The 26,845-nt window shown below is 42.1% G+C and overlaps 2 protein-coding genes across 4 annotated transcripts; both read right to left on the bottom strand.

The window, feature by feature from the left end:
• Positions 1-1,945: 1,945 nt before the first annotated feature.
• On the bottom strand, positions 1,946-10,534 carry LOC121679615 (guanine nucleotide-binding protein G(q) subunit alpha). The gene is made up of 7 exons (XM_042058513.1): positions 9,495-10,534; positions 8,314-8,498; positions 6,322-6,476; positions 5,600-5,728; positions 4,903-5,032; positions 3,625-3,778; positions 1,946-3,022 (listed from the first exon to the last, which is right to left on the bottom strand). Exons 1-7 carry the CDS (start codon positions 9,628-9,630, stop codon positions 2,832-2,834), a joined length of 1,080 nt encoding a protein of 359 aa, XP_041914447.1. The 5' UTR covers positions 9,631-10,534; the 3' UTR covers positions 1,946-2,831.
• Positions 10,535-12,275: 1,741 nt separating this feature from the next.
• hnrpkl (heterogeneous nuclear ribonucleoprotein K, like) lies at positions 12,276-25,792 on the bottom strand. 3 transcript variants are annotated; one of them, XM_042058510.1, is made up of 16 exons: positions 25,714-25,792; positions 24,334-24,442; positions 23,851-23,948; positions 23,521-23,577; positions 22,253-22,296; positions 20,605-20,677; positions 20,145-20,258; positions 19,831-19,959; positions 19,228-19,541; positions 17,526-17,579; positions 16,696-16,735; positions 16,100-16,112; positions 15,849-15,881; positions 15,635-15,702; positions 15,141-15,310; positions 12,276-13,392 (listed from the first exon to the last, which is right to left on the bottom strand). In XM_042058510.1, the coding sequence occupies exons 2-16, from the start codon at positions 24,392-24,394 to the stop codon at positions 13,362-13,364; spliced, it is 1,299 nt and encodes a 432-aa protein (XP_041914444.1). In that variant the 5' UTR covers positions 24,395-24,442; positions 25,714-25,792; the 3' UTR covers positions 12,276-13,361. The 3 variants fall into 3 exon arrangements, with proteins under 3 accessions (XP_041914444.1, XP_041914445.1, XP_041914446.1); XM_042058511.1 differs by lacking the exon at positions 25,714-25,792 and adding an exon at positions 25,450-25,473; XM_042058512.1 differs by lacking the exon at positions 15,849-15,881.
• Between the last annotated feature and the right edge of the window lie 1,053 nt (positions 25,793-26,845).

Genomic DNA, 26,845 nt, shown 5'->3' with positions numbered 1-26,845 from the left:
GAAGGGGGGGGGGGGGGGGGGGGGGTCGTGATGTAGAGAGAAAGAGAGAGAAAGGGAGGGAGAGAAGGAGGAGTGAGAACAGCAGATGTGACTGCTGACCAGCAAGAGACAACTGTACAGGGCAGAAATGTTCTTTACATTCAGATAATACAAAGGTTAAACTCGTGTTCCAGAACTCAAAAAGTGGCATTTCCACCGAGGCCATTCCATCTGGTCCGTAAACGTTAAACAAAGGCCAATGTTTCAGCAAGTTGAACCATTGCACATTGGTGCATTTTGGGTCCCCCGACAGGAGCAGAGCAGAGACCAACTGGGTTGGGAATGTAAGGTGGAAATTTAAGTATCTTGCCTTGCTGCATACATGCACAATGCACTGCTTTGATTAAGTGTGAAGAGAAAGCTTAGACTGTCAGTAAGCTTCCACACTTCAGGTCAAGCTTCCCCTATTCAATATCACTAGTACCTTGGGTTGACTTGACGATCTAATTATCTGGTCTTTCTAAAAACTAGCTTTGTTTGTCTTACAATACACCCCATCCCTCAATGTCTCACCCCACGTGATTCAACAACACAAAAACTAGCACACAGTTCAACAATACAAAACTTCAAAGGACACTCTTTTGTCTCCAAAAGCAAATCAGAAAGCACGATTTGGCTGAGGTCTTGAAGAGTGAGAGTACTGGGGAGACTAAAGGAACATTTTTCTCCCCAATCTCTTTCGTTTTGTAATCGCTTATGTAGGATCTCAGTACATGTACTACAAGCCCTTTTAGAATGGTACAATTTCCACTAATATTTCAAGATAGTCTTAATGCAAACACCATACAGTAACTATACCAGAAAAACAACTTTTGAGGAAAAAAGCCCTTTTAAAAGGAATAATTTTTCTTTTCTTTTTTTAGAAAATAAAAGCAACTTGCTCAAATGTGACAAATCAAACTGAACACGAAACAGTCAGCATGGCAAAGGGCTTGCACTGTCGAGGTCCCACAACCTCACCTCTGCAAAAAAAAAGGGTTTGAGCAAACGACCAGGTCGGTGGTCTTCGCCCATTTTAATTGACAGAGGCAAACATTCATCACAAATCATTTGAGAGAGAGAGAGAGTTTGCGAGAAAAAGAAAGAGAGTGCGAGAGAGAGACAAGAAAATGAGGAGCACCATTTCCTTCCACTGTTAATTGTATACCAAGTGAAAATGTGACAAAAAAACAAAATAAACAAAAATAAAAAAGAGCTCCCATCTGGTTCATAATACTACACTGACAAAAGCATAGCCATCTGGCCTTACAGTGCCCAAATTCATTTGGCAAAATAAAAAAGTCGGAATGGTTCAGAGTATCATGTTATCACAGAAGCATTGCATTAAGTGTTGCTGACTATGAGGGTACTATGAAGTTGTACATCTAATATCTTAAGCCAATCCAGTGGTGAGCAAATACCTGTGCAAAAGCAGTGCTCACACACAGACATACTGAAAGGCTGACACGTCTGGTTTTAGGATGGGCTCGCGTGACTAAGAAGCCAGAAGTCTGATACTGTGCTGAAGACGTTTTTTGTGATGCTGTGGAAGTTAGGATGTGGTACAACTTTAATGTGATTGTGACTTTTTTTGTATGTATGTATGTATGTATGTATGTGTGTGTGTGTGTGTGTGTGTGTGTGTGTGTGTGTGTGTGTGTGAGAGAGAGTGAGTGAGTGAGTGAGAGAGAGAGTGGTGGAGGTGGTGTTGCTATATGCATTTGGCAAATATAAACAAACATATATTAAAACAATCAAAAGCAAAAATGTGGCACATAGTTCAATTCAACTTCACACCAAAACAATAACGCAGTCAACCATACAATGTACACTCACTCCCATGTCAAAAAGAAAAAGAGAGAGAGAGAGAGAGAGAGAGAGAGAGAGAGAGAGAGAGAGAGAGAGAGAGAGAGAGAGAGAGAGAGAGAGAGAGAGAGAGAGAGAGAGAGAGAGAGAGAGAGAGAGAGAGAGAGAGAGAGAGAGACCAATGGCTGCGGTGCTAAGACTTGCCTCTCGCATACAATCGATCATTCTCAACTGCTTCAAGCCTGGGACGGAATGCCATATTAGTCGCAGTATTTAAGTATACAGACAATTGGTTTTCAAACACACATTTGTTTGTCCTTCGGGAAAATAATTGTACATTTGTGTGCAGAAACAAAGCACGGATCAATTGCAGTTTGTGTCGAACATGTACACTCTTCAAATTTCAGCCTGGAGAGGAGAGCATAATTTAAGGGAGGAAAGATAACTTTATGGAACACACCACAGGTTCCTCAGAAAAGAAAATCGGAAGATTAGGGAACTTGGCGCACCGCCTCAGAAGCATCTCTCCAAGCGTTTCGTACAGTAAACGTCCACTGAAAATTGATTCTCTTTAAAATTGAATAACAACAATAATAATAATAATAATAATAATAATAATAATAATAATTAGAATAATTCAAGGTGGACCTTGTGAACAAGCTCCAAGGTGCAAATAAATAAGGACGCAGTAGTGTTTTGTAATTATTGATATCTCAGCCCCGATTCAATAGATTCTCGCTTTTCAAATCAATGACACCTGTGACGCAACCAAATGCAAGAAAAATGGGATGTCTTCACGTTGCGCGAGCCGTTTCCCCAGCAGGGGTGGGGTCTGATGTGATCTAGCTGTAGCTGACGAAGGTAGGGTGGGGGTGAGGCTGGGGGTGGGGGTGTGCATCCATCCAACCAATTCATACAGCGACCAGCTTCTTTTTAATTCCTTGAATATGGATATAATACGACTTTGTGTGTGTGTCTTCTCAGGGGTGAAGTTGGGTGTGTAGGGTCTACACGAGATTATACTCTTTGAGGTTGAGCTGCAGGATGGTGTCTTTGACGGCTGCAAAGACAAAGCGGATGTTCTCGGTGTCGGTGGCGCAGGTGAAGTGCGAGTAGATGATCTTATCACTGTCGGGGTTGAGGTCCACGAACATCTTCAGGATGAACTCTCTACCTGCCTGAGCATCTCGCTGGGGCCCTGTAAGCAACCAGTTAAGAATGATTATTACTTAATTATTAATTGGTCTGAATGACAAAATCCATACCGTTAGATAAGAATTAAAACTAAATATGAATTGCAACTGGTTCATTACAACTGGAACACTAAGACCTACAGATGGCTAAATGGGGATTGGAACTGGTTAACTGATAAGTTTACTTTGACTTTTACATTTTACCATTAATTATGAAAGAAATAGATGAAGATATAGGTAAAGATATGTATGTAGACATAGACATCCCTTAATAATGAACTAAAAACGTTGCATATTAAGATTTATAAACAAAATGTACAAAAATGTAGAACGAACTACAGTAATTTTGCATTGTGTATAAACCGCAGGACAGTGTTTTATGCAAGTTAAAAAACAAAACCATATTAATACCATATTCACTGCCTCATGTATTAATTTCATAGCTGAAGAAATTTTGCAAAATCAATGTATACACCTCAGCTAATAGTTAGTAAGGACATCATAAACCCTACAACATAGCTCTGAAGATGCATCTTAATTTACATCTATGCATTTAATAGATGATGTAATCCCAAGAATAGTAAAATACAGGTGACAAATGACCAACCATCATATTCTGGGAAGTAATCCACCAGATGAGAGTAATTGATCTTCTCCTCCAGCAGATCTTTCTTATTCAGAAATAGTATGACAGAGGAGTTCTGGAACCAGGGATACGTTATTATCGTCCTAAATAATGCTTTGCTCTCCTCCATCCGGTTCTGTCAGGAATAACAAAACAAAAGTATGACATTTTAGTACTTCAAGTTAAAAGTAAAGTCCAACCTGATAAATGCTTTTATAGGTATTGCTCTACGACACATGAGGGCGCTTCACTGCCTCTGTGGACCTGGCCTGGTAATACCTGGCTTTCAAACAGTAGCTCTGACAGATTAGCTGTTTATGCAATTGTGAAGGCAACTGCTGAAATAATGGCTTAAACCCTGCTCCTCATATGTTCAAAAAGTCCTGATCACACATTGCCCTCTACTGGTCACCGATGGTTTTGTAGGCTGACGCGATATCAGTGATACAGCTCCTAAAAAAACCCAAGCACTACATACACCGCTACCATCTGTATTGCAGATTTTACCCCCTACAATTCTGCTCAGTCTCAATTTATGCACAGAAATTCTGATCTTTATCTTACAGCCTATATGGACATTATTGGAATTTAAATTATTTAAGCATAAATTGGTTTTCAGATTAGATAAATGAATTATTTTACTGTCACACTGCTCAGAAACAACATTAAAAACAGTCCTGACTGAGAGATGGTATCAATACCAACAGGAGCTTCCACAACTACAGCTGTAGAATAACACATGATGACTAATGTCATAAAAGGAAAAAGGAAACACAATGACTTTAACAGGAACACCTGTTGATCCTTGAGAAAGAGAAAATACAATGCAAGCAACGCCCACTGGCATGGGCAGCACTCCCAAGACAATCTGTTTTGCAGCTAACAGAGCATGCGCGAGAAAGAGAGAGATACAGATAAAGACTGAGAGAGAATGAGAGGGCGTGAGTGAGACAAAAAGTGAGAGATATAGTGAGAGAGAGAGAGAGAGAGAGAGAGAGACAAGAAAATGTGGAGCACCATTTCCTTCCACTGTTAATGTTGATTGTGTACCAAGTGAAAATGTGACAAAAAAACTAAATAAACAAAAATTAAAAAGAGCTCCCATCTGGTTCATAATACTACACTGACAAAAGCATAGCCATCTGGCCTTACAGTGCCCAAATTCATTTGGAGAGCGAGAGAGAGAGAGAGAGAAAGAGAGAGTCCTGTGTCAGGCCTCTAATCTCCCCCCTGCTGGCCACTAACAGGTAATGCCCTCACCTCGTTGTCGGATTCGACCAGGACCTGGTCGTACTCGCTTAGCGCCACCAGAAACATTATGGAGGTGACGTTCTCGAAGCAGTGGATCCACTTCCGTCTCTCTGACCGCTGGCCACCCACGTCCACCATCCTGCAAGGCGGCAAAGAACGAGCAGGTCAAAGGTCAGTCGGAAGTAGCCGTTTATGACATTTCACTAGAGCAGAGGGCTTTAGAACCATAAGAGAATTGGCAGATAAACCTTTTTTTAAACTCAGAGTAACATGGAGGTTCCACTTTCCTCACGGGAAAGACCAAGAATAGACCTCTGAGTTTGTCCTAAGGGAAAATAACATGGGGATTTTGAATTATCGCACCTGTTAAACTCTAGTGGGGATGAAAAAGTCTGAAATGCAGACGTTTTCCTGAACACACTTTTGTCCTCTGCCTTCAAGTGGATACTGTGATCTCCGGTACGTGAAGGCGGCACACTTAGATTTTTTGCTACCCTAGAGCTAACTTGCAATGCAACTTGCCATAGGTAGTTAGCTTCAATTAACATCCGGATCTCCTTATAAAGGGCAAAGATGGCAGCTTTGGTTCCTTTTTGTAGGCGAACTTCAGTAGGCTATGGAGAGAGTATAAGGAGGAAACATTTCACCCCACATTACAGGCAGAGATCCACCACCCCATTCGAGCAGCGATGTGGTGAAGGGTTACCTAAAGATGACACTCTGAAGGTCAAATGGATACTCGATGATGCCTGTGGTGGGTACTCGCACTCTGAGGACATCTTGTTGGGTGGGTACGTAGCCAAGTTCAGCAATGCGATCCACTGCATTCAGGTAACTGAAGAGAGGTCGGGGGTGAAGACATTAACAATGAATCCCAGAATGTCCTTTACACCAAATGTGTTTCAACGGCATGTGAAAATTAGACTACGTCTTAGACTAAAATATCTATAAAAACATTTCAGATTTTGAATTGAAAGTATCCCAGGTTTAGACTAAATGATTTATGTTTATAGTTTATGGTTCTCAGCAGACTCTTGTCCAAAGTGATACAGGGATCCTTTTACAGTTTACAGTCCTCTTGACCCCTAATTATATCCTTTGACAGGGTGCAGACTGAGCCAAAAAAAAGACACATGTGGACTTGGACATTTACATATGACTGAAAAACAAAAATCAGACCAACACAAACAACCAACATTCAATTTCCCTACTTTTCTTGAGATTAAATCTCAGACTCTTCTTGTGCTCTGAATGGCCAGTTTACATGTTACTTAACAGGTAATTCCTCCATTTGAGTTCAACCCCAAGACAAGAACTAAAATTTAATAAAGCAGTTTTTGCTGCCAAATTCCATTAGTACTCAAAGGCATTGGCCAGCTAAATGACTTAATTAAATCACCGTGCAGGATGAGGACGAGAAGCACTCACTATTTGGTCGAGTCGGAGAGCTGGTATTCCCTTCTCCGGTCATAGCACTCCTGGATTCCTGGGTCGTTCCATAGACTTTTAATGGCATCCACATAAGGGTTTACAAATGATGAGACCTTCTCTACATCCACTTCACGTACAACATTAGCGTTGCCCTATACAAGAAAGGACAGTGAAGGGGGGTTGGGGGTGTTAACTCCATGCTAAACACAGTGGGAATCATGACATCAGAAAACTGCTGTTAAGGCCCACAGGAAAAACGACAGCCATTTTAAGTCGTATTGAAAAAAAAAAAACATTGTGCTCACATACACCTAATGAAAACACTTTCCAAGCTGACAGCCATCATCTACTACAAGGCCTACTGCAAAATGTCTTACTACAAAAAGCTATGTTACGTCTTGCAGTTGAGACGAAACCAGGTTTCTGTTTCAGTTCTCTAAAGCCCACGCTCACTACTGCTTAGCAGTGACCCACTACCGACAAACTTCAGACAAGAGTTTTGCGACACACCGTAACACTTTCTTCGGTCAGACATACGCACACACACACAAAAAAGGAGAAATAGGCTTGCCTTCGCCCTCTATCTGGAAATGGAAAAGAGGTGGCAGCACATTTCTGTAAGGCAGTAAATTTGTATAATTAATTTCATAGCTTGGGGGGGATAATCTCATTAAGACGAGCGCCGTGATTAACCAAAGTGATTCTGCCCCCCCCCTCTCGTGGCATTTGTCTCATGAGTTGGCCTACTTCGTGGCAAGGGTGAAGTCACTGGGAGTTTTCTGGCAATATGGATGTCAGTTCGGAGACACAGCTGTGCACATCGCACTATGTGCCTATGCGACTGCAGCTCTCCTACATAACAACAATGACATGTAATAACTTTATTTGTATAGCCTCTCTGGTGAGAGCCCAAGGTGCTTTCCAGACTCTGAAGTGAAGTAAAACCAGATGAAGACTCCAAATACAGACATAATGTGATAAAAAAATATAGTCTATGCCGTGAAATGAGGAAAGAATTAAACAAAGAAAGATTTACTTTAAAGCAACACCAAATAGTTTTTTTGTACCTTAAAATAATGTTTCCAAAATCGTTTCAGTGGTTCATCAACTCGTAACAGGGTGAACGGCACTTCTGCATTCGCTTCGCCGCCCTTTACTATGCAAGTTTGCCAGATCGGGTAGTGGATCTCTAGTTCGATGGAATGAGACATAAGAAACTACAAATTTGACATGCTTCTGATGTCGCAATACATCATACTTTTATAAAATCATACAACATACTCTACCTTGTCTGTGGACATCGTTATTTGCAAAGCTGGTGCTGGATATAGCGTGCGTGCGTGCGACAGAGGAAAAATAGCGTGCGTGTGACAGAGGAAAAGTGCTTTGGTGTTGCTTTAAGAATCAATTCAGGATCAGAATAACAAAAATGAAAAAAGTTTTAAAAATATAAAATGACTCCAAGTAAAATTAAACAAATACTTAATAATAAAATACCCCCAAAGACATAAAACATCCAATAAACAAAAACAAATACTTTTAAGAGACATATAGTGTGCAATGACAGCAAAGGTAAAACCTCAACTGCCCAAGTATTAAAATGTGTATAGCACATAGACTGGCCATTAAACTGGGTGGATCCATAGAACATAATCAGAGTCAGAACTAGCTCGCGTCGCACCCTCCCTAATGTTAAAGGCCGGGCCCATGTCGCTACAGACTCCATATGCCCCACTGAACCAGCCTCTCCTGTAGCTCTTGGTCCTGCCTGCCTAATGTCTCTAGTCTAAAGTGGAATCTCCATAGGGTGTGAGTGTGTCTGTGTGTGAGACACACACTCTCTCTTTCTCTCTCTCTCTCTCAAACCACAGACCTTATGCTTCAGAGCACTCGCTCACAACCTCTGGTTACCCTCACGAGGCCATGCGTGCGTGTATGTGTAGGGTTTCCGAATGTCATGTACTTAAAAGCCAGGAAGGCATCATGTACCTTGTTGTGCTCATACTTGTAGGGGATCATCAGGGTCTCCATGGCACGGATCATGGACTGTACAGAGGTGAAGATGTTCTGGTACACCAGCTTGATGAAGCCTTTCTTGTCCTCCTCGGAGTAGCCCGACCCGTGGATGATCCTCATCTGCTTGATAAAGGTGCTTTTCCCACTCTCACCAGTCCCTGAGAGCAGAGTGCAAAGGTCAGAGGAAATGCACAAACTGTAGACCATAAATGATGAAATGTACTTCACACAATCCCCCCTAAAACAACAGCAGCAGCATGCTAGTCGGGAAGTGGCAAAGAAGGACCTTCACTATATTTGCCATACTGCTAAACAAGTCCCACCTGCCTTTAGGTATATTATTTATGAATACCAGAGCACTTTTGGTGTTTTCCTGTTTGGCTGTAAACTGATGGCATCTATGAGAAGAGTCGATAGTTTCTTAGAATTTCAATATAGGTGCCATTGGCTACAAATACCCACATGTCAATAATTACAGTAGCCCCGCTCCCCTGGTTTACTGCACCATATACTGATCAGGATATACATGTGGTATGACATGGGTTACAGCCAGTCACATCACATAACATAAGATAAGAGGTTTTCGTTGGTGACAAAAAAACAAAAGTTGGTGAAGGTTGAGTAGGTAAGTGCGTGTACGTGCATAGGGTTTAATTGCACTACGCCCATTACTTCAAGGGAATAGCTTGTTTTGAGGAAGCAGCAGTGAGCATCTTATCCTGATGGATGTTAAGTAGTAAACAGGCTCCTTTTTTAAAAACACATTCGACATGTATTCTACCCAACCGTGCACGCGACATATCAGTAGCCTATGTCAGTGATTAACGTTGTCTTGTGCGTGTGGCTAAACCTGGATCCAGCAAAGCACCAAAGGTTTGTGAACACCCACACGTTTACAAATAGCTGAGTGAATACTCATGTAATAGCCCACCAAGTTAAAAGATAAAAGATTATCGGGCCCAGCTGTAAATTCATGTCCATCTCGGAAACGTGCTGTTTAAACCACAACAGCCATAGCCATAATTACATTTATCTAGCAGGACCTTTAACCACCTTATTTACATGCACAAAAGTTTTGCATAAATGACGGCAATCACTGCAAACAACATGTCTTACAAGAGGAAAGAAATGTGGGGTGTTTCACCATTCCATACCGAGTAGCAGTAGCTTTAGCTCTCGACGGGCGTCTTTCTTGTCCCGGCGGAGCTGCCTCTCGATTTCGTCGTTGATCCGCCTGGCTTCTTTCGCCTCCTCGCTGAGGCAACACGCCATTATGGAGTCCAGAGTCATGATTCTCCGAAAGAAAACGCTATGGGTGACTATTTTACTTGTTTAAGACTTTTTCAAAAAATCCATTGAGGAAAAATAAAACAGTGCATGGGTGTATTGCCACGCAGTAAGATTGTTTTTATAGCCTGAAGAAAATGGATTTAAAAATTCGATTCATGAAATTGTCCACGAAAATCACAGAAAACCTACAATTTTTTCAGTGTGGGTCATCCCGACTGTTTCAGGTTCTTCTGCCCAGAGTCTCACCCAACCAAAGAGTGCAATCCAAGTCAGTCTGATTTGCTTTTAATTCTTACTTGAGCAACAGATCCTTTTGGAATACTGTCCCCATAGTCATCCGTTCTTATTAGCTGTGGTCTTTCAATCTTGTCAGGTCTTTCTTCCTCATCGATTGTTTTCTCTAACGAAAAAAGGCGACGATCCTTTATCTTGCGTTTGGAAATTCGTCAAGATAGAAACAATCGCACGAAATAATCTGTTATATTCAAGTCTTTCTCCCCAATAGCTCGACTCCGGGCGTGGTAAAGCTGAATATGGCGGACTTTCACTCCAATTCCCTTCGAACCACTAGACTGGAGTACAGTTATCTACTGGAAAATCCAATGGAAAAAATACTAAAGCTTTAGAAACATAACAGTTTTGAGCATACTGTACGTTAGTTTGATGGCATACCTGAAAAATATGCTGTGGCATTTTGCACCCGGTTAATTCCTGTTGAAGTACCTTCGATTCCCACTTTTGGCTATTCCATATGTAATTTCATTAAAGGCACCATCCACTCCCAGCCATGTGACGTTTTGAACTAAGGGGTGTGTTTGGCTGGGAGGACGACGCTCTGTGAGGAAGCAGTTTGACCCAATGTGTGGGAAATACGACACATCAACAACTTCCCAAACATTCACATATAGCGATGCGACCCAACAGCATGTCCGAGGTCCATGTTAATAATATAAATGTTGACTATAGACATTGGTAAGGTAGCCTAATGTGTTCAGCATGTTTTTTGTAATCGTTTTCTGTCGAGCAGTAGGTTAGTAGCCCCCCTAAACAAAACAAATGCATAAACTGAGGCTATGGATACACTGATGAATGGAATGTTGCTGCTGAGGGGCTGCAACAAAGTATCGTTTCGGGTCGGACATTAATGTTTAGGGTGTTGTTTTAGGTAATTTTTAACCTACTGGCATTTGGCATGGACTGCGTAATGACAGCCTGGTTGTAATCGACAACCATTCCACACCTTGTACAAGCCACTTAGGTTTCAAGCACTGAAATTGTGTACGCTTGGAGGGGCCTTCCTACGCCCATGGAGCAGAGCAGACTAGCATACTGTAATGTCCTCGGCATGTCTTAACACTATATCGGTTAGGCATGCACCGGATTGACCCTGGGTTGTTCCATTTACCTATTTATCCATGTAATGGAGGAAGTAACTGGCCATCGTCAAAGGCATTGTAAAACAGAACTGTTCGATATTTTGAGAAAATACTTGGGTCAAGACTCGAGATAAACCATATACGCCGACTTAAGGCCACATTGCATATTTAATGGTCCAGTTGGCGCTGGAACTCCCTGCTGACGGGCACCAGCCCACAGAGACGAGACGACATCTCTCCGGGTAATGTGCCATAAATCCCTTGGCAATAAAGATCAATGTGACTAGTAACTTTCCACTTAGTGTCAAACTCCAAAAACACTTTGAATTTAAACGCATTACAGGTAGGCTAGACAGGGACCAATCACAGCGCCTCTGAGAACTGAACTGAAACAAAAATGAGGTCCATAAAACCAAATGCAATATGCTATATGCTATGTTGTGTACATTTTCAGATAGGCCATTTACATTGTGTGTATTTAAATCTTAGATTGTATAATAGAAGAAAGGTTTTTGTGACCACCTACTGAGGCCCATCCAAGCAACACCCACTCCTGTGACAATGCTGCCATCTGTTGTCTTTAGTTAGAGAAGGCTGCAAACAGCACTGTTCATTCAGGAAAACGTACATCCGGGAGAGCAAGCCGTTTCAGGAAGCATTGTGAAATAATGACAGCAGTGAAAATACACATGCTAGTAAAAACTATTCGGTCATTTTAATCAGAATGTGATACCAGATAACTAAAATAGGATACCAAGTAATTCATCTGTATAAACAGTTATCTGATTGTGGTTTACAATATAGCAGTTAAATCGATTAATAAAACAAATGGCAAATAATTTAGTGCTACATAATTAACCCCAAACAGTTCTTTTTTTTTCCCTTTGCAATGAATTTGATGCTTTGATGCAATGCTTTGAACACACAGATTATTGGTATACTATTGGTATACACAATGTACATTTATACGACTAGGTTGATGTCTGCAGCCAAGGCACAGTGGATTCTTCTTTAAAATGCATCATAAACTGTAACATATCTAGGTCCCCCTGGCCTTCTAACAACAGCTGTGATAAGAGCACAGGAAGATCTTGAGGTGAGCAGGCTTTCTGTCTTTAATAGTAAGCCAAGACTGCTTGACGTCCAAAATCTCTCATGACCTGGTGAAATGCAATCAATTCTGAGACCAATTGCATTTCTCAGTATGCCAAACACGGTTGCATCAGGGCACACACACACACTAGTATAAAAACACAGACACACTTCAAGTATTAGTAAAAGGTGGCACAGACTTTATTACTCAACACTTGCAGCACATTCTACAGAGACCAGAGGGGCAAAGAGAGCGATTAAGAGACCGAGACGGACATGAGTAAGAGGACGAGGGGTGTGGGGGGGGGACATGCTACGCAGCTACATAGAAAAGCTTCGTCTTTTTGTTTCCGCCCCCAATCTTGACTAGTGCCTGGTAAGATCCCCATCTAAAATGTTAAAAATGCTTACGAACAAGACGTACAAAAACACAAGCGTCATCAAAGCTAGAGGGATCCCAAACATTAATGTGAAGTAGAAATGGTCAGTCTGTCCCACCCCACATACTCTTGTCCTCAGAGTGGCTTCACACAGCATAGAGAATCAGGTGGGGTTTTCTTTTTTGTTTTTAGAAAAACGATAAAGGACAGAAAAATACACCCCATTATACCCTCGCACCCTCTTTAGCCAATTAATAATAGATGGAAATTTTTCAAAATAAAAAAACTGTACTGATATTTAAACTCTTACCAAAACAATCCATGTATATTTACATTAAAAAAAAAAAAGAAACGCTATTGTTTCAACTCAAAACCAAAAGAAAGGGAAAAAATGGCAAAAAGAAATTTCTATTTCATTTATTTTTTTCTTTTTAAATAAAAATGTTACAAAACAAGATTACATTCTGCATGGTTGCGACCAACACTGCATGCAGCTCAGGTAAGGCCAAAACAAACTTGGACAAACTGGTGAGCTCCCTCCAACATTACAAGCAGAAAGACAAAGAGGAACCAAAACAAAATAAAGTCATACTAGAAAGAGAGAAAATAACTCATTCTGCTGCCTTTTAAAAGATATCCAGACATTTTACACATAGCAGTATTTTTTTTTTTTTTACTTTTTCGCTTCTTTTGTTTAATAAAAACGATAAGATGACTGAATGAGTAAATAAATGAAGTGGGGGGGGGGGGGGGGGGCACATCTACCCAGAGAGGCTGAGAGGAATGTCGGCTTTGAAAAGAAGCGGGTCTGAAACCGGAGTGGGGGGGTGGGATTTGGGTGTGGGGGCTCATGGCAGTTTGGCTTGGGGGTTTCTGTTGTCGTCTAGAAGAAGCGGCCGGAGTACTGCTTCACGCTGTAAATAGGAAACGAAGGAACCAGAATGAGATGATGTCAGGAAAAAGAGACGCGAGCCAGTCACAGGACCGGTAACGTCTCCCGGAGAGAGAGAGAGAAAAAAAGATTCTGGACAAAAAGACCTGATAAGGACACACTCCTTGTTGGAGAGGGAGGAATGTGAGTGTGTATATGATTTGTATATGTGTAGGGTGGTGTGGACATGTGGATAGGTAAGGGTTAAGTTGCATGTGTGAGGAAGAGATCTGGTTTTAAACAGGCATGCAAGGTTAACATATTCAAGGTAGGTGTATGTCTGTGTGCGTGTTACACCAAGCCTTATAGGGTGAAAAACCCGAGGACGGAGCAGGTCAAAACAATTACGATCAGGCAGAAAGATTAGAACACATGCTTGTCAATTAGCCCTGTGCAGATCACTCCCGCTTGGCACAATCAGGGCTGAGCGTCACGTTAGCAGGGTTCGGTTGCCTCCTCATCAAGAGAACCCAGGAGGAGAGGAAAGGGAGGCGAGGGATAGGAGGGTGGAAGGGGGGGGGGGGGGGGGTGTAGCGAGTAGGAGTGAGTCACACACAGTCACACATGTTGAGCTTGGGTAACATGTCTGGACTGTGCAGCAGAGGTTGTGTGCAAGTGTGAGTGGGTAAGGGAGAGAGGGAGGACGAGGAGGACAGGCATGTGAAATGCTGAGAGCATGCGAGGAGCCAGACGAGGCCGAGCCTGTGCTGTAGGGTAGACTGCGATTTGTTGTCAATTCATCTAACTAAAAACAACAAAATCACAAGTCTTCCACACAGAAGCAAGCCAGCTTGTTGTTTTTTTTTTTTTTTGTTTAGTAAAAAAAGAAAGAAAAAAACACAACAGTCCACCCGTTTCCCCAAGTCACCAAAAAAGAAAAAATGGCATCCCACAATCGATTTCTTTTTTCTCCCTCTTTCTCTCCCGCCAAGCTTCCCGTCAAATGGCAGCAATTTCGCCGTAACAGCAATTTCACACAGGACAGTATGTTAGGAAGGGATTAGAGATTAGTCAGAAGGGGGCAGGGCTGGAGACGGGAAAGAGTCATGTGGGTCACACATTACAGAGTGGGTTGGTCACTTCAAAAATGTCAAATACAAGCAAGACATTTTCAGTATACACATTATACAAAGTGAAGTATAATTATTTATGTTACAAAAAATACTTCAACACAAAATTGTAATGATTGCTAAAATTATTCTGTGTGCTTTTTGCAACAATCTACAAAATACTGTAATTGTGTAATCAAAACAGACAACCCTTAGGACTGCAAACTAGATGGAGCTGTACTGCCCCGCAAAGCCAAAGTGCATTACCTACGAAAATTCCAAACTGAGAAAAACAGCATTGTTGTTGGTCTTTCACACTGTATTTTAGCAGATACTGTAAAATGAAAATCCCTATATCTTCAGAAAATGTTTCAGTAGATTAATGAGATTTTTATAGATTGATCGGAGGATATGGCATTTTATATTGGTGTAAAAAAGTGAATTTCACGTTACTGCACTTTGGCTTTGTAGGGCAGTGTACAGCACAACTATGTGAAACACTAGAGGAAGAGAGAACGGAAGACAGAGACAAAAACAAAGGCCCAGACAGACAGAAAACCAAAGACCCAATGGAAGGAGACAGTGGAAACAGTAACACGGCGATGGTGAGGGTGTGTAGGAGGAGAATGCGCACGCGCACACACACACACACACACACACACACACAAATAAATAAACTCACCTGTTCTGCAGCAGGTACTGTGCGTTCTGGATCTGATCCTGTGTGCCCGTGATTGTGATGATGCGGTCCTCAGATCCCTCCAGAGGCTCATCAATCTTGATGGAGGCTCCAGACTCATGGCGGATCTGCTTGATCCTCTGCCCACCTTTGCCAATGATGGAGCCAGCCAACTACACACACACACAGATTTTACTTTCAGAGAAATGAAGAAATCATATGCAAGACAAAAATTGTGTCTATGTGACGAGTGAGGTTAGGATTTTGGTTGCGTGTCTGTATATTTTTTATACTTTTCGTCTGGGAGGTCCTGTGTTTGGTTACACACTTGGTTGGATACTAGTGTGCGTGTGCATATGTGTGTGCGTGCATGCGTGTGTCTAAGAAACAATGTGGATTTTATGCCTGTGTGAATAATCTAGCAAGAATGGTTCCATGTGTTTGACTGGATGCGTGTCGATGCATGTGGGTGGTGTGGTCACCAGAGTCCCACTCACATCTTTAGGGATGGTGACTTGTGTTGTGATGACTGGTCCCCCAATGTCACTGTATGATCCTCGTCCACCTAGAACGCATTAGATTCACTCCAATGTATTCAAAACTACTTTCATTTCATTGAGACAAACAGCTACAGATATTGCCTTCAGGCGTGGTTAAGTAAAAAAGAAAAAAAAGAAAAAAAAAAAAAAAAAAAAATCCATGAAATCTCACCTGACTGGAAGGGCTCCCAAGAAGAATTATTGTCTTCAAATTAAAAGAGCGGAGAAAGAGAAATGTAAGTAGGGGAGGGGGGGGGGGGGGAGCGGGGACATTCATGAAGGTTTCAACAGCAGTTGGGGCCTTCGGAAAGGCAGGAAGGAGTGACACTAACAATAGGAAGTGCTTGTGTCTGATATGAAGGCAAACGAGCACATACAAGGCTGAGTTGGAGTCGAACAGAAATGGCATGCATGACTACTTACCATAGCCTCCACTCTATAGGCGAGGAATAAATGAAAGAAAGAGGAAGGAGGGAGAGAGAAAAAAAAAGGAGTCATCAGGTTGGTAAAAGTGCTTCAAGAAAAACATTCCCCCAAAAAAAGAAGTTAGACTTAAGCAACCAATTACGTTTGGAAGCATCATTCGTATGAAAGGGAAGTGGAAGACGGCATTCGCCGTAGCCCTAAATGGCAGACGCCAACAAGCCTTCTGGATCCATCCAGACACTCGCTCTGCATTTGCCTGGAGAGTTCGCTGGCAAGTGCGGTGGCTTTCACCTACGTATTTAACTGCTCCTTGGTAACCTAGGCAACAAGTAATTCAAAAATCTGTTGCTTAGCAACAGCAGGCCAAACCGGTGCACACAGGATGAGTGCTCCACATATGCATCCATAACACTGCCATTTCATCCACACTGAACAGGCAGTTCCTTTTCCTGTCTTCCAGCAAGTACTAGCTCTTCCATTGGGGTTTTCTTTGTCGAATTAAATGCAATATTGACTACCTATAATTTGCCATTTTGCGCAGAATAGTTCTTGATGAAGCCAGAGATTTGGGGATTTTTTTTATTTTTGCTCACCATGCTGTCATAGCGATCTCCAGGCCGCCCTCTTCTGTCGCTGCATGCAGAAATTAAAAGATTAGAAATGGGAGAAATGTAACACCTGAAAATGTAACATTATTTGACTCCACAAATGGCAACATTTACCATAACAAATGGACTAATGCAACAATCTAAATAGATTGTGTAAATGCATATGATGTGCAACAAATGTAACAGGAAGCTAGATACATTTTTTTTTTTTTAAATCGAGTAATAATTCACTCCTGTGGTTTACTATCTGAAAGCCTCAGCCTTCCTGTTCATCTCAACAAATGTACTCATGCACAATGCCACTCCAGTCAAGCAAGGTCAAAATGAATCACCAGATCATATTAACATATTACATATAACATTTTGGATATCAAAACTTGCAACATGCTATGTAATTTTGATTCTTTTTGTCAGTTTTGAAATGTGAAAAAGCCACACCAAAGATACTTTTCTTGTAAAACAAAACCAGCTGACATATTTGGCCTTGCTCCTGCGGTGACCGTGGGTGAGGAAAGCGCCAAAATGGCTCTTAATAACCTGCTCCACCTCAGCGCAGGGCTGTTAAACTCGTTTAACCTGAGCTAGACCCAAGTCTGGTTCTCGTCACAGGAGATAGGCTTTCAAAATGGCTGCTCAACAGGCAATTGAGTTTATTGCTGAGGGCCAATCAATAAATATAATGGGCACATGTAGAAATTAGAAATGACACAGGACATCTAATTCTCAGGCTGTACGTTTAATTTGCATAGGAGGGATTCTGTTGGAGCTTTTTAAAAAGGAGAGGCGGAGAAGTCACTCTAAACGACTGTACTCACTTTGGTCGGTCATCCATATTGCCGTGATAGCTCTGGTGAGAAAACCGGTCACCTCTAAAGAACAAGGAAAATCCTGTTAGGGCAAATGTGTGCTGCTACCAAGGTCAAGAGTTCAAGACAGCAGCCAGGACTACACTACAATAGGCCAGGACTACACTACAAAAGGTGAAGCACTCCAGCAGACACAGATTAGGCATAAAATCTCTTAAAGTGGCAAGAAGAGTTGCAATTGCCACGGAAACCCTTATGGTGTTTTTCTTGAAAACTGATCAAAGTGGTCCCTGGTGCTAGGATTGGTGGTGTGTAGTGTTGTCACGATACCAAAATTATGACTTCGATACGATACCTGCCATAAATATCACGATGCTCGATACTGAAACGATACTACGGCGAAATCCTAAGATATCCGGAAAAGAAAGGACTCATACCTCCTCCAAGTGTATTGAGTCATTTGTGTTGAATTCGGTGCACTTTTGTAGTGTGCAGGTCAATTCTGGGTTCTAAACTTCCTACATAATTATTATTTTTATAGTCAGTAAAATAGTAGGCTTACTTTGTGTGATTCATTACATTGTGTTGTGTTTTGCCAATAAAGTAGCTTAAATAGCCAAACTAGGCTAGATCAAGGTCAGTGTTGAAATTACTGCATGCAAATCACTGAATGCTATGCAGAGGGGCCTAATCTTTAGGCCATCTGATGTACAGTAAAGGCTTCCCTAGGCCTTCCCGTGTTCATGGGATTTCTTTGACAGTTGCAAAGGGAAAAATGTGAGGATAGTCTTCTTTGCGCCCAGTGTACAAGTACGACGTTCCAACCACTCAGGTCTTCGTCAGATAGGCCTACACCATTACCTGTTGCAATATGTCTGTGTGCATTCCTACATTAGCCTACGTCTATTTCTTTGATAACATGATTTGCTACCACGTAACAATAACCCGCCATTATTATTAGGACAACACGCTTTGGTGGTATTATATGCTGTGGGCTTTAATTAGCGCATTTCGGGTAGCCTATCCTACATCTGGGCAATACTTATTGAACAAATTGCAGTCTACATGCCATGACAAATATTACCAGTAGTACTGACCGAACATGAAATAGATTGTTTACAAGTTATGGTAATGTTATTCTGGCGTGAACATTGCGCTTTCATCACATTAGCACCCTATGATTACAGCTCGTTATGTCTCGTCAAAATGATTACAGCTCGTCAAAATTCATTGATGAAGGAAGGTTCGCTTTATCCCAGAGAACCATACTCGTTTCACTTAGGCTAGACTAAAACAGAAGAGAAGTTTTCTATAGCATATTCGTTAACCTGTCGTTCTTTGAACAAAAATGTTGGGATATGTCTGCGAGGTGTGCCTTCACTATTCGCGACTAATCCGAAATAGTTGCAGCTTTCACTTCACCTTTTGTTTTATCCACAAGGCCAAGGACGGTCAGCAAAGAACTACTGTATGTTGACGTTGGCTGCGCACTCACTCACTCAGAGCTGCCTGCTTGACACGCCCACTTGCCTAGATGCGTGCAAGGAGCAGTGAGAGCAGCAGTTCACGTAGACACAGAACGTTAATTTTAATAAAGTATCGATTCTAAAACGTCGGAAATCGTATATCGTTTTTTGCGTGAAGGCATCGTGATACCTTTTTAGTATCGATACACCGTGCAACACTAGTGGTGTGTGTGTAGTTCTCTTACCCCCCTCTAGGTGGCGGCGGTGGGGGAAGGGGCAAGTTGCGTGCCCTGCTGCCCCCGCGTCCTCCCCTGCCAGGTGGTGGAGGTGGTGGACCACGGCGGGGGCTCATGTCGTCATAGTCCCTCCTGGAGGGGGGCATGGGGCGACCTCCACGGCCGCCTGGCGGCATCCGCTCGAAACCTCCGCGGCCGCGCATGGGGAACCCGCCCATGGGCCTGCGCCCACGCTCCTCGAACATCATAGTGAAGCCACCATAGTCATAGGTCTCGTCATAGAAGTTGGGGTCGTAGGGCTGGGCACGACCCTTAATCGGGGCCTAACAGCAGAGAGGTGATGGGTTAGGTTTAACACAAGAGGATCATAAGGGGAACAAGTTTGTATCCATGTTTGTATCCAGAATAAAATGACTGAAGAATTTAGCCTTACAGACAAACATGTCAACAAGTCTTCCTCCTCAACTCGTTTACAAATGTCTGACAGAAACAGGTCTGATATTTTTTGTGTGTCTCGTAAGACCACTCAAAGAAAATGCCCAGTGTCAAAGGTTCTTGCTGCATACCGTGAGATGAAACGAGGGATACCGGGTATTTTCAAAAGGTTCTCACCTCAGAAGTCAGCTCCAGGATGACTTTGATGCACTCCACCACTCGCTCCGGTTTCCCCCCCACCAGAACCACACGATCGGTGGAATGAGGACAACATTCCTGAAAGAGCTTGATTGTGGTCTGGGTGTTCTAGAAGTAAATATAACAGAAGTCTAAGAACTGGATCATCCCCGACAACGATATACATAGCACCACATACAAATCTGGGAATATGAATCTGGGAAGGATGTATCTGACAGACTGGTCCCTAATACCAACACTGATGTGAGCTAATAAGGAGGTTTTTTTGTTCTTTTCTTCACAGGGGTTCTTACCTCCCTAAGCTCCTTAATTTTGGCACCTTTGACCCCAATGATACCTCCCGCCAGACTCTGGTGGATAAGTAGGCGAAGCTCACAGTCAAAGTCGATGCCATTGTAATGCTGGTACTGGAAAAGAACAGAGAGTTCAGTGTAATGATATCACAGCCTTCCTGCCACTGAACAAATCCCACAGGTTGTGGTTTAGCGACGGCTAGCAGGCTCATTTTTTCCATATGAGGTCGCAGACTGGCTTCTCCCATCGATGAACTACGTGGCAATTTTCTGCCGAATGATTCAAAATAACTCTTGTCGCTTCTAATTATCTGACAATCCTTCTAGTTGTTTGCATTCACTGGTACAGTAGGAGCATTCTAGTCCACACTGAGTTAGCTTCAAGTCATATTTCACTTTTCACTTCCTGAATGTTGAGGGTGCATGCAGGTTTTTTAAAGAGTATTAGGACTGCACTCACCTCCTCCAAAGTAGGGATGATCTTGAGGAGAATTTCACCGATGGTTTCGATATCTGCACTAACGCTCAAGATGCTGGAGAGCCAAAGGGGTAATCAAGCATAATGGCGGACAACGGCAAAAACAGGGGGGAAGGAAAGCGGACAACATTTTTAGAATAAACATTCTGGTGAAGCATGAGCAAAAGAATAACAAAAGAGTGCAGATTCAAGAGAGAAAGAAAAGGAAAAGAAAGAAAAAAGGAAAAAAAAAAAAAAATCAAACAAAAACAGGACTGCTGAACACATGTTTCAAATTTCCCCAATACTCGACTGAATTAACGGCCAGCTGACATGCACTCGCTGATCGCAAACATTCAACAAAGAAGAAGAGACAAGACCTGGAGGAATGGGCAACTTTCTTGGAAGGGCTCAGATTAGGGTGGGCACAAAATGGCCACAAAGTAATGCATGAGAATCAGAGAGGGACACAGACACAGAGAGAAAATGGTTGCTTAGGTTTTTTTTTTTTGGTTTTCAAACCCACCACCAGCGAAACAAATCTGGAGGAAGGAATTTGATTCTAAAGAAACATGTCAAAACAAATATTTCTCTATATATTTATATTATAGCAGCTATAGTGCAAGATTCGCCATCGCAAAACCGTGCCATTGGCACACCTTCTCAGTGACAAAAGAGGAATTGGAGGAGAGGGGGGCGGGGGGAGAGGGGTTGAGGAGGGGGGGAGAACTACAAGCAAAACCAAACAAAACCAAAGGAAGCGGGAGGGGGGGGGGGGGGGGGGGGGGGGGCAGATGCGAGTGGTGGCCAGTAGGTGGCGAACAGGAGCGAGGGGGGGCAGATGAGAAGTTTGGCAGCTTAACAGTCTGAACTGATGGGAGGGGAGTAAGGGGCCAGAAACGGAGAGAAAAAAAGACAGAAAGAAAGAGAGAGAGAGAAAGAGACAAACAAAAAAAAACGGGGGGGGGACAGAGATGCAGCACCAGGAGGAAATTAAAAACTAGACAACAGTGATGGAAGTGACAGAGTGAATTTTCTGGAAGGCACAGCACTCGCTCAAATCATGAACAGCAATGTTGAGAACAGTGAGGTGGGGGTTTGGGGGAGGGGGGGGCAGGGGGTAAGGGGGGGAGCAAGGTGGGCCACAAGGACAGAGCGAGAAAGTTTTTCTTTTTGGATTTCCATAATTCACAGTTTAAAAATGAAAGATAATTGGTAATCTCTCATTCTAAAGCAGGGGAACAACTTTAAGAAAATTACAGAAAAAAAGGTTCCAAATCTTGAAGCTGTGCTCCTTCCATTTGAAATAAACTAAAGAGAATGGAATCACTTCCTATGTGTGGGACAACTCTATAAACAGGTTCATGTGTGAGTGTGTGTGTGTGTGTATGTGTAGAACACTGGAGTGACAAAGAAAAAGGTCCATATTAAAATGAAATACTGAATGGGGGAGGGGGTGGGGTGGGGAGGGGGAGTAAGACATAAAATTAAATAAATAAATGGAACAATACACGTTTCTTAAAAGGGTGGGGTGGGGAGGGGGGTATACTTCATGTGTAAAAATGTTAAAATGAAACAGAAGGCAGGTTATCAAAAGACATGTGTTCTCTGATCTAATCAGGCAGTGAGGCAACAACTTGGTGGGACATACCGCTCTGGGCCACTGCTGTCAGGGACTGATACACTGGCATTGTACTGCATTGGCCGTGGAGGTTGGCATTGGGCAGGGGCATTCAATCACAAGTTGGCAAGTAAGGTGCCCGTTTATGGCAGAAGGGGCACGTTTATGGGCGGGGCCAACCGGGGTGTCAGATGGGCGGGCGGGCGGGCGTTCAGGGGCGGAGGTTGGGCCAACGTCAAGGTGGGCAACGCAGGAGGGGCATGTCGATCCAGAACATGGGCAACGGAGGAAGGTGGCCAAAAATAAAAAAGTAAAAGGAGAGGGAAAAGGGGGAGAAGGAATACATTTTTAATTGAATACAGGCTATACTCATCACTCTACTGTCCTTAAAAGAAAAATATAAAACCAAAAAGAAAAAATCTAAAGTAAAAAAAAAAAAAAAAAGATGAGACTGGCAAGTCTGGCAAGTGAGTGCACAAGAACACAGCGAGTGATCTCATCCAGCTCAAAGCAAAAGGTAACATTTCAAAATGACTACTAGGGTACAGCTTGTGTCTCTTTACTTACTCCCAGAAACTATTGGGTCAGCTCAAGAGTCGAGACAACTGTCGAAAGGGTTGTTTTGTTTTGTTTGCTTTTTGGGTTTTGGTTGTTAACCAGGGCAACAGCTGGCGCATGAAGACCTTCTTCAGAACAACTGGAGGCCTGAGGTGGATTACCCCTCTACACCCCCTTTCCAAAAGATGCAGTCACATGGACACACCTGTGTCTCTCCCATCCCACCCACCCCCCAAAATCTGGACCCACTGTGTCTGTCTGCATGAGCCAACCCATAGGTGCAGAGTTTCAGCAAGACAGCGAACAAAACTCTGGGTCAAATTATCAGGCAACAGTTCGACGGGCATGCAGCAAGTTTCTTTCATTTCTTCTTTCTTTCTCCAAGTGAAACTGACTATCTATTTATTTAAGGGACTTTTTAAAAGACTTGATCTATGTCAGGTTTGGACTTTTAGTTGTTGTTTTTTTTCCCCAACAACAGCAGTCAATGGGAGGTTTCATTAGCATGAGGCAGTGTTATAATCATTACAGTTAAATAGTTGGACAAACAAGAGGATACAGAGACTTGTCAGGGACCAAAACAGTTCAAGCCCACTAGAGTGCTACTGTTATTGCTCACAATAAGAACTCCTTCCTACATCCCACATCAAAAAAATAATAAAAATCAAATAATAATAATAATAATAATAATAATAATAATAATAAAAACCCCGTCACTTGCCCCAGCTGGGAATACTTACGTCTGTACGCAAGGCTTTAATGTTCTTGCCACCTTTGCCGATTACAGCTCCTGCATTCTGGTGAGAAGTAGGAGGAAAACTTGTTAAATCATACTGGAAAATTAAAAAAAAAATTGTCAAGATAAATTGTTGAAGATTGACTTCAGCCAAACTGAGAGGTGATGACGGCTGAGGAGTTATCTGGGTAAGTACGTAGAATTGTGTACACATGTGGTCCTACACCCAAAACTTATTGATATTGTTGCCATTTTGTTTGATTTGGTGGACCAAGTAAGATGAGACTGGAAGCAGGTACATCCTCATCATTTGGTCAGAGATGTGAATGCTAACCTTGCTTTGCAGTAGCACACGAAGCTCCACCATTTCATCTGTGTTGCGAGACCGCTTGAAGGCCTGTTCCTCATCCATGTCCTCAGCAGGGCGTTTTCCTGGCAGTGGCAATGTAGTGACACTTCAGCATTAATTTCATACAAAAAACAACCATGCAAATCTCTTCTCTCGGACTAAAATCCCTCTACACTGAGCCATCAAAAAGCTGCAACAAGTAACTCACCCAACATTGTAGAATCCCACATAGTAGTGAGGACTACTTGCCCATTCTTATCTACTATACAAAACCATTCGCAAGGATAACAGACAGCTAGCGCAAACAGCATCTGACAACTGATCAGCCCCAATCTTATGGTTATGGGATTTGGCAGACGCGTTTGTCTAGCAGATAAACACGAATTCTCTGGGTTTTACGATTTTCGCCCGCTTATGCATGTGAGTATATGTTTGGACTGCTACATTACGAAGTGTGTATGCCCTTACCGTTAGTGTCAGTGTTGCTGAACGTAGTCTCTCCCTCCTGCTGTTCAATTTCTGTCTCCATTGTTTTCTACCACCGGTGAAATGCGAACGGGCTCCTCACTCCGGGAATCTGCTCCAGAGAGCATCCAAATAATGACAAACAGCACCCCGCTTCAGCCTTCAATTGTCTAATTAAGCTATCGTATAACTGACACAAAGCTAAACTAACAAGGGCCTTAAAGATTCCCAGTACGTTACATTAATTCATAATTTTTGGTCAAATAAATTAACCATTTTCAGGAAAAGTAAAAATAACGGGGAACTCTCTGACAACCAGACAACTGATCGTCGCTGACGGAAGAATATGCTAGAAAATTCAGTTCAACAGAGCAGATTTATCCAAGTCTTGGTTCAATTCCAGCAATAAGTTAAATGCAAAACGAGATAATGTCATTCAATTAATGAATAACGTTGCAACAGAAAGCTTGTTCTTGCAAACAGCAGTGCAGTCGCAGCTAACGTTAAACATAACGATGTCTACGACTACGCCTAATGTAGACATCTAAGTACATTTGATCAATATTTGTTTAACTAAGCTGCACAAACTAGCTCAGTATCTCTATCAGAGAAACGCGCATCTAACATCAGCCAATGTCCAAATTTAGCTCTGATGCTTGGTAAAACACCGTCTACAACAGCTCAATGACCGACATATGAAATACCACATACTCCTTTGCTAAACCTGATATTAATTCGTTGCCATCCAATTAACAATAACAATCGATATGATGTCCTCATAGATAGAATCTAACCACAAATAGATAATTGTTAGTTAGTGGTTTAGCGATACTCATTGACAACATCGACTGCCAAAATACGACTAGCTAGCTTACTAGCATGCTTGATCTTGGTTTTCCGGTTATTCTGCTGCCTTGCTTTTGCAAAAGGCCGGGCAAAGTTCGCTAGCAAGATAGTATTCATCTCCAGACGAGGAATGAACTACATTCCACACGTTTGCGGTAGTATAATGTATTTAACGGTACTTGGCACTGCATCGGCACTAAGTGTTCCAACATTTGCTATATGCAATGGTTAGTTAGCAAGCAAGCTTGTAAATTAGCAAACCTATTTACTCACCTTGCTAGTTCGGTAGCTGGTTAGCTTGAAAGCTAACTAGCAATCGCTTGCTACCTAGCTTCGACTGCTACCTACGGTTAGCTTATTAACATTACACACCTTTTACAGCGACAATGTCGCCGTCGGAATATGTTGTTAAATCATACATTTGCAGTGCTGGAAGTCAACTTGTATGCCCAACTATAACTAGCATTCCCAAATTACACTGTGTGTGTTTATTTCTCAGTGAGATTGCTTAAAATAACACCAAAATGTGTTACAAACCTGTAACCGCCCCCGTCCGCCACTCCAAATATGTCGTAAAGATGTGCGCATTCACTCTTGATTCTGATGCTTATTTGACTACCAAGTTACTTTATTTTGTTATTGGTGGAACCAACGCGAGGGCGGTCCTTTGTCTTGGAAAACTATTGGGTAGATTCCACATCATTCAAAGCTGTTCGTGAATTCCTCAACATATTTGGATAAACCTTGTGTCAATCTTTGCGAAACATTGCCTCCACACTTTTCTTACTGGTTATTGTGAAGTTTGGGTGGGAACGACTTGGTTTACATTAGTATCGGACATTTAGGGATTGTTTAAATTCCCTAAACATTCGCGTAAAACTGAAAACATCAGGAGCAGTAGCCTAATCCAGATAAATTGGTCTGCGGCGTTTATACATAAATCCTGCATTTTCCTTGATAGCTAGGCTACTCTTCCTCTCTTCCTCCTTTGCAAATGCCCCAACTGTTATGTAACAATCTATTATATTATGGTTAGGTTACACTAACAGTTGTGCCATTTTACTTCAAATGTAGGCCTATTCTTTATGTAGGCTAAAAGTTGTGTAGGCCTAGCCCATGGCACTGAGTGGCTGGCTGTCCCCTGTTATTATGTTCTGTTCTATTCTATCTATCTAAATCATAGACTCTATACTGTCAGAGGTGGACCGTAGGCTAACTAAGTAGCCTAGGCTACATTACTTGATTAATGTACTTAAGTATGATCTTTGAGTATCTGAACTTTACTTGAGTATTAATATTTTTGGAAACTTGTGACTTTTACTCCACTACATTTGAAAGACAAATACTCTACTTTTGACACATTTGATTATTAAATGCAGTAATGTGATAGACCATCTTGAAGTTGTCTGATTTGGTTGTGGTATTGATGGTGACAAAAAATTCTTCATCAGAACATCCTTCATGTAGCCTGGGAGAACCCAGACAAACTTAGCAGTTGAGATTTGAGAAGTGGTCTGGTGTTAACCAGGCTATCCTCCATGATCATTGCGAAATTGGAATGAAATTAGACAATCACCTGACATTCACCACATAGCTAGATCTTTAGGCTACATTATTAAACATATAATAATCTACTCATAATTGAGTTATTTGGTTTTATATTCGGCAG

Source organism: Alosa sapidissima, chromosome 13, assembly GCF_018492685.1.
Source record: "Alosa sapidissima isolate fAloSap1 chromosome 13, fAloSap1.pri, whole genome shotgun sequence".
Classification (NCBI taxonomy): Eukaryota; Metazoa; Chordata; class Actinopteri; order Clupeiformes; family Clupeidae; genus Alosa; species Alosa sapidissima.
The sequence above is the reverse complement of the archived record's forward strand: the minus strand, read 5'-3'. Positions and strand labels throughout refer to the sequence as shown.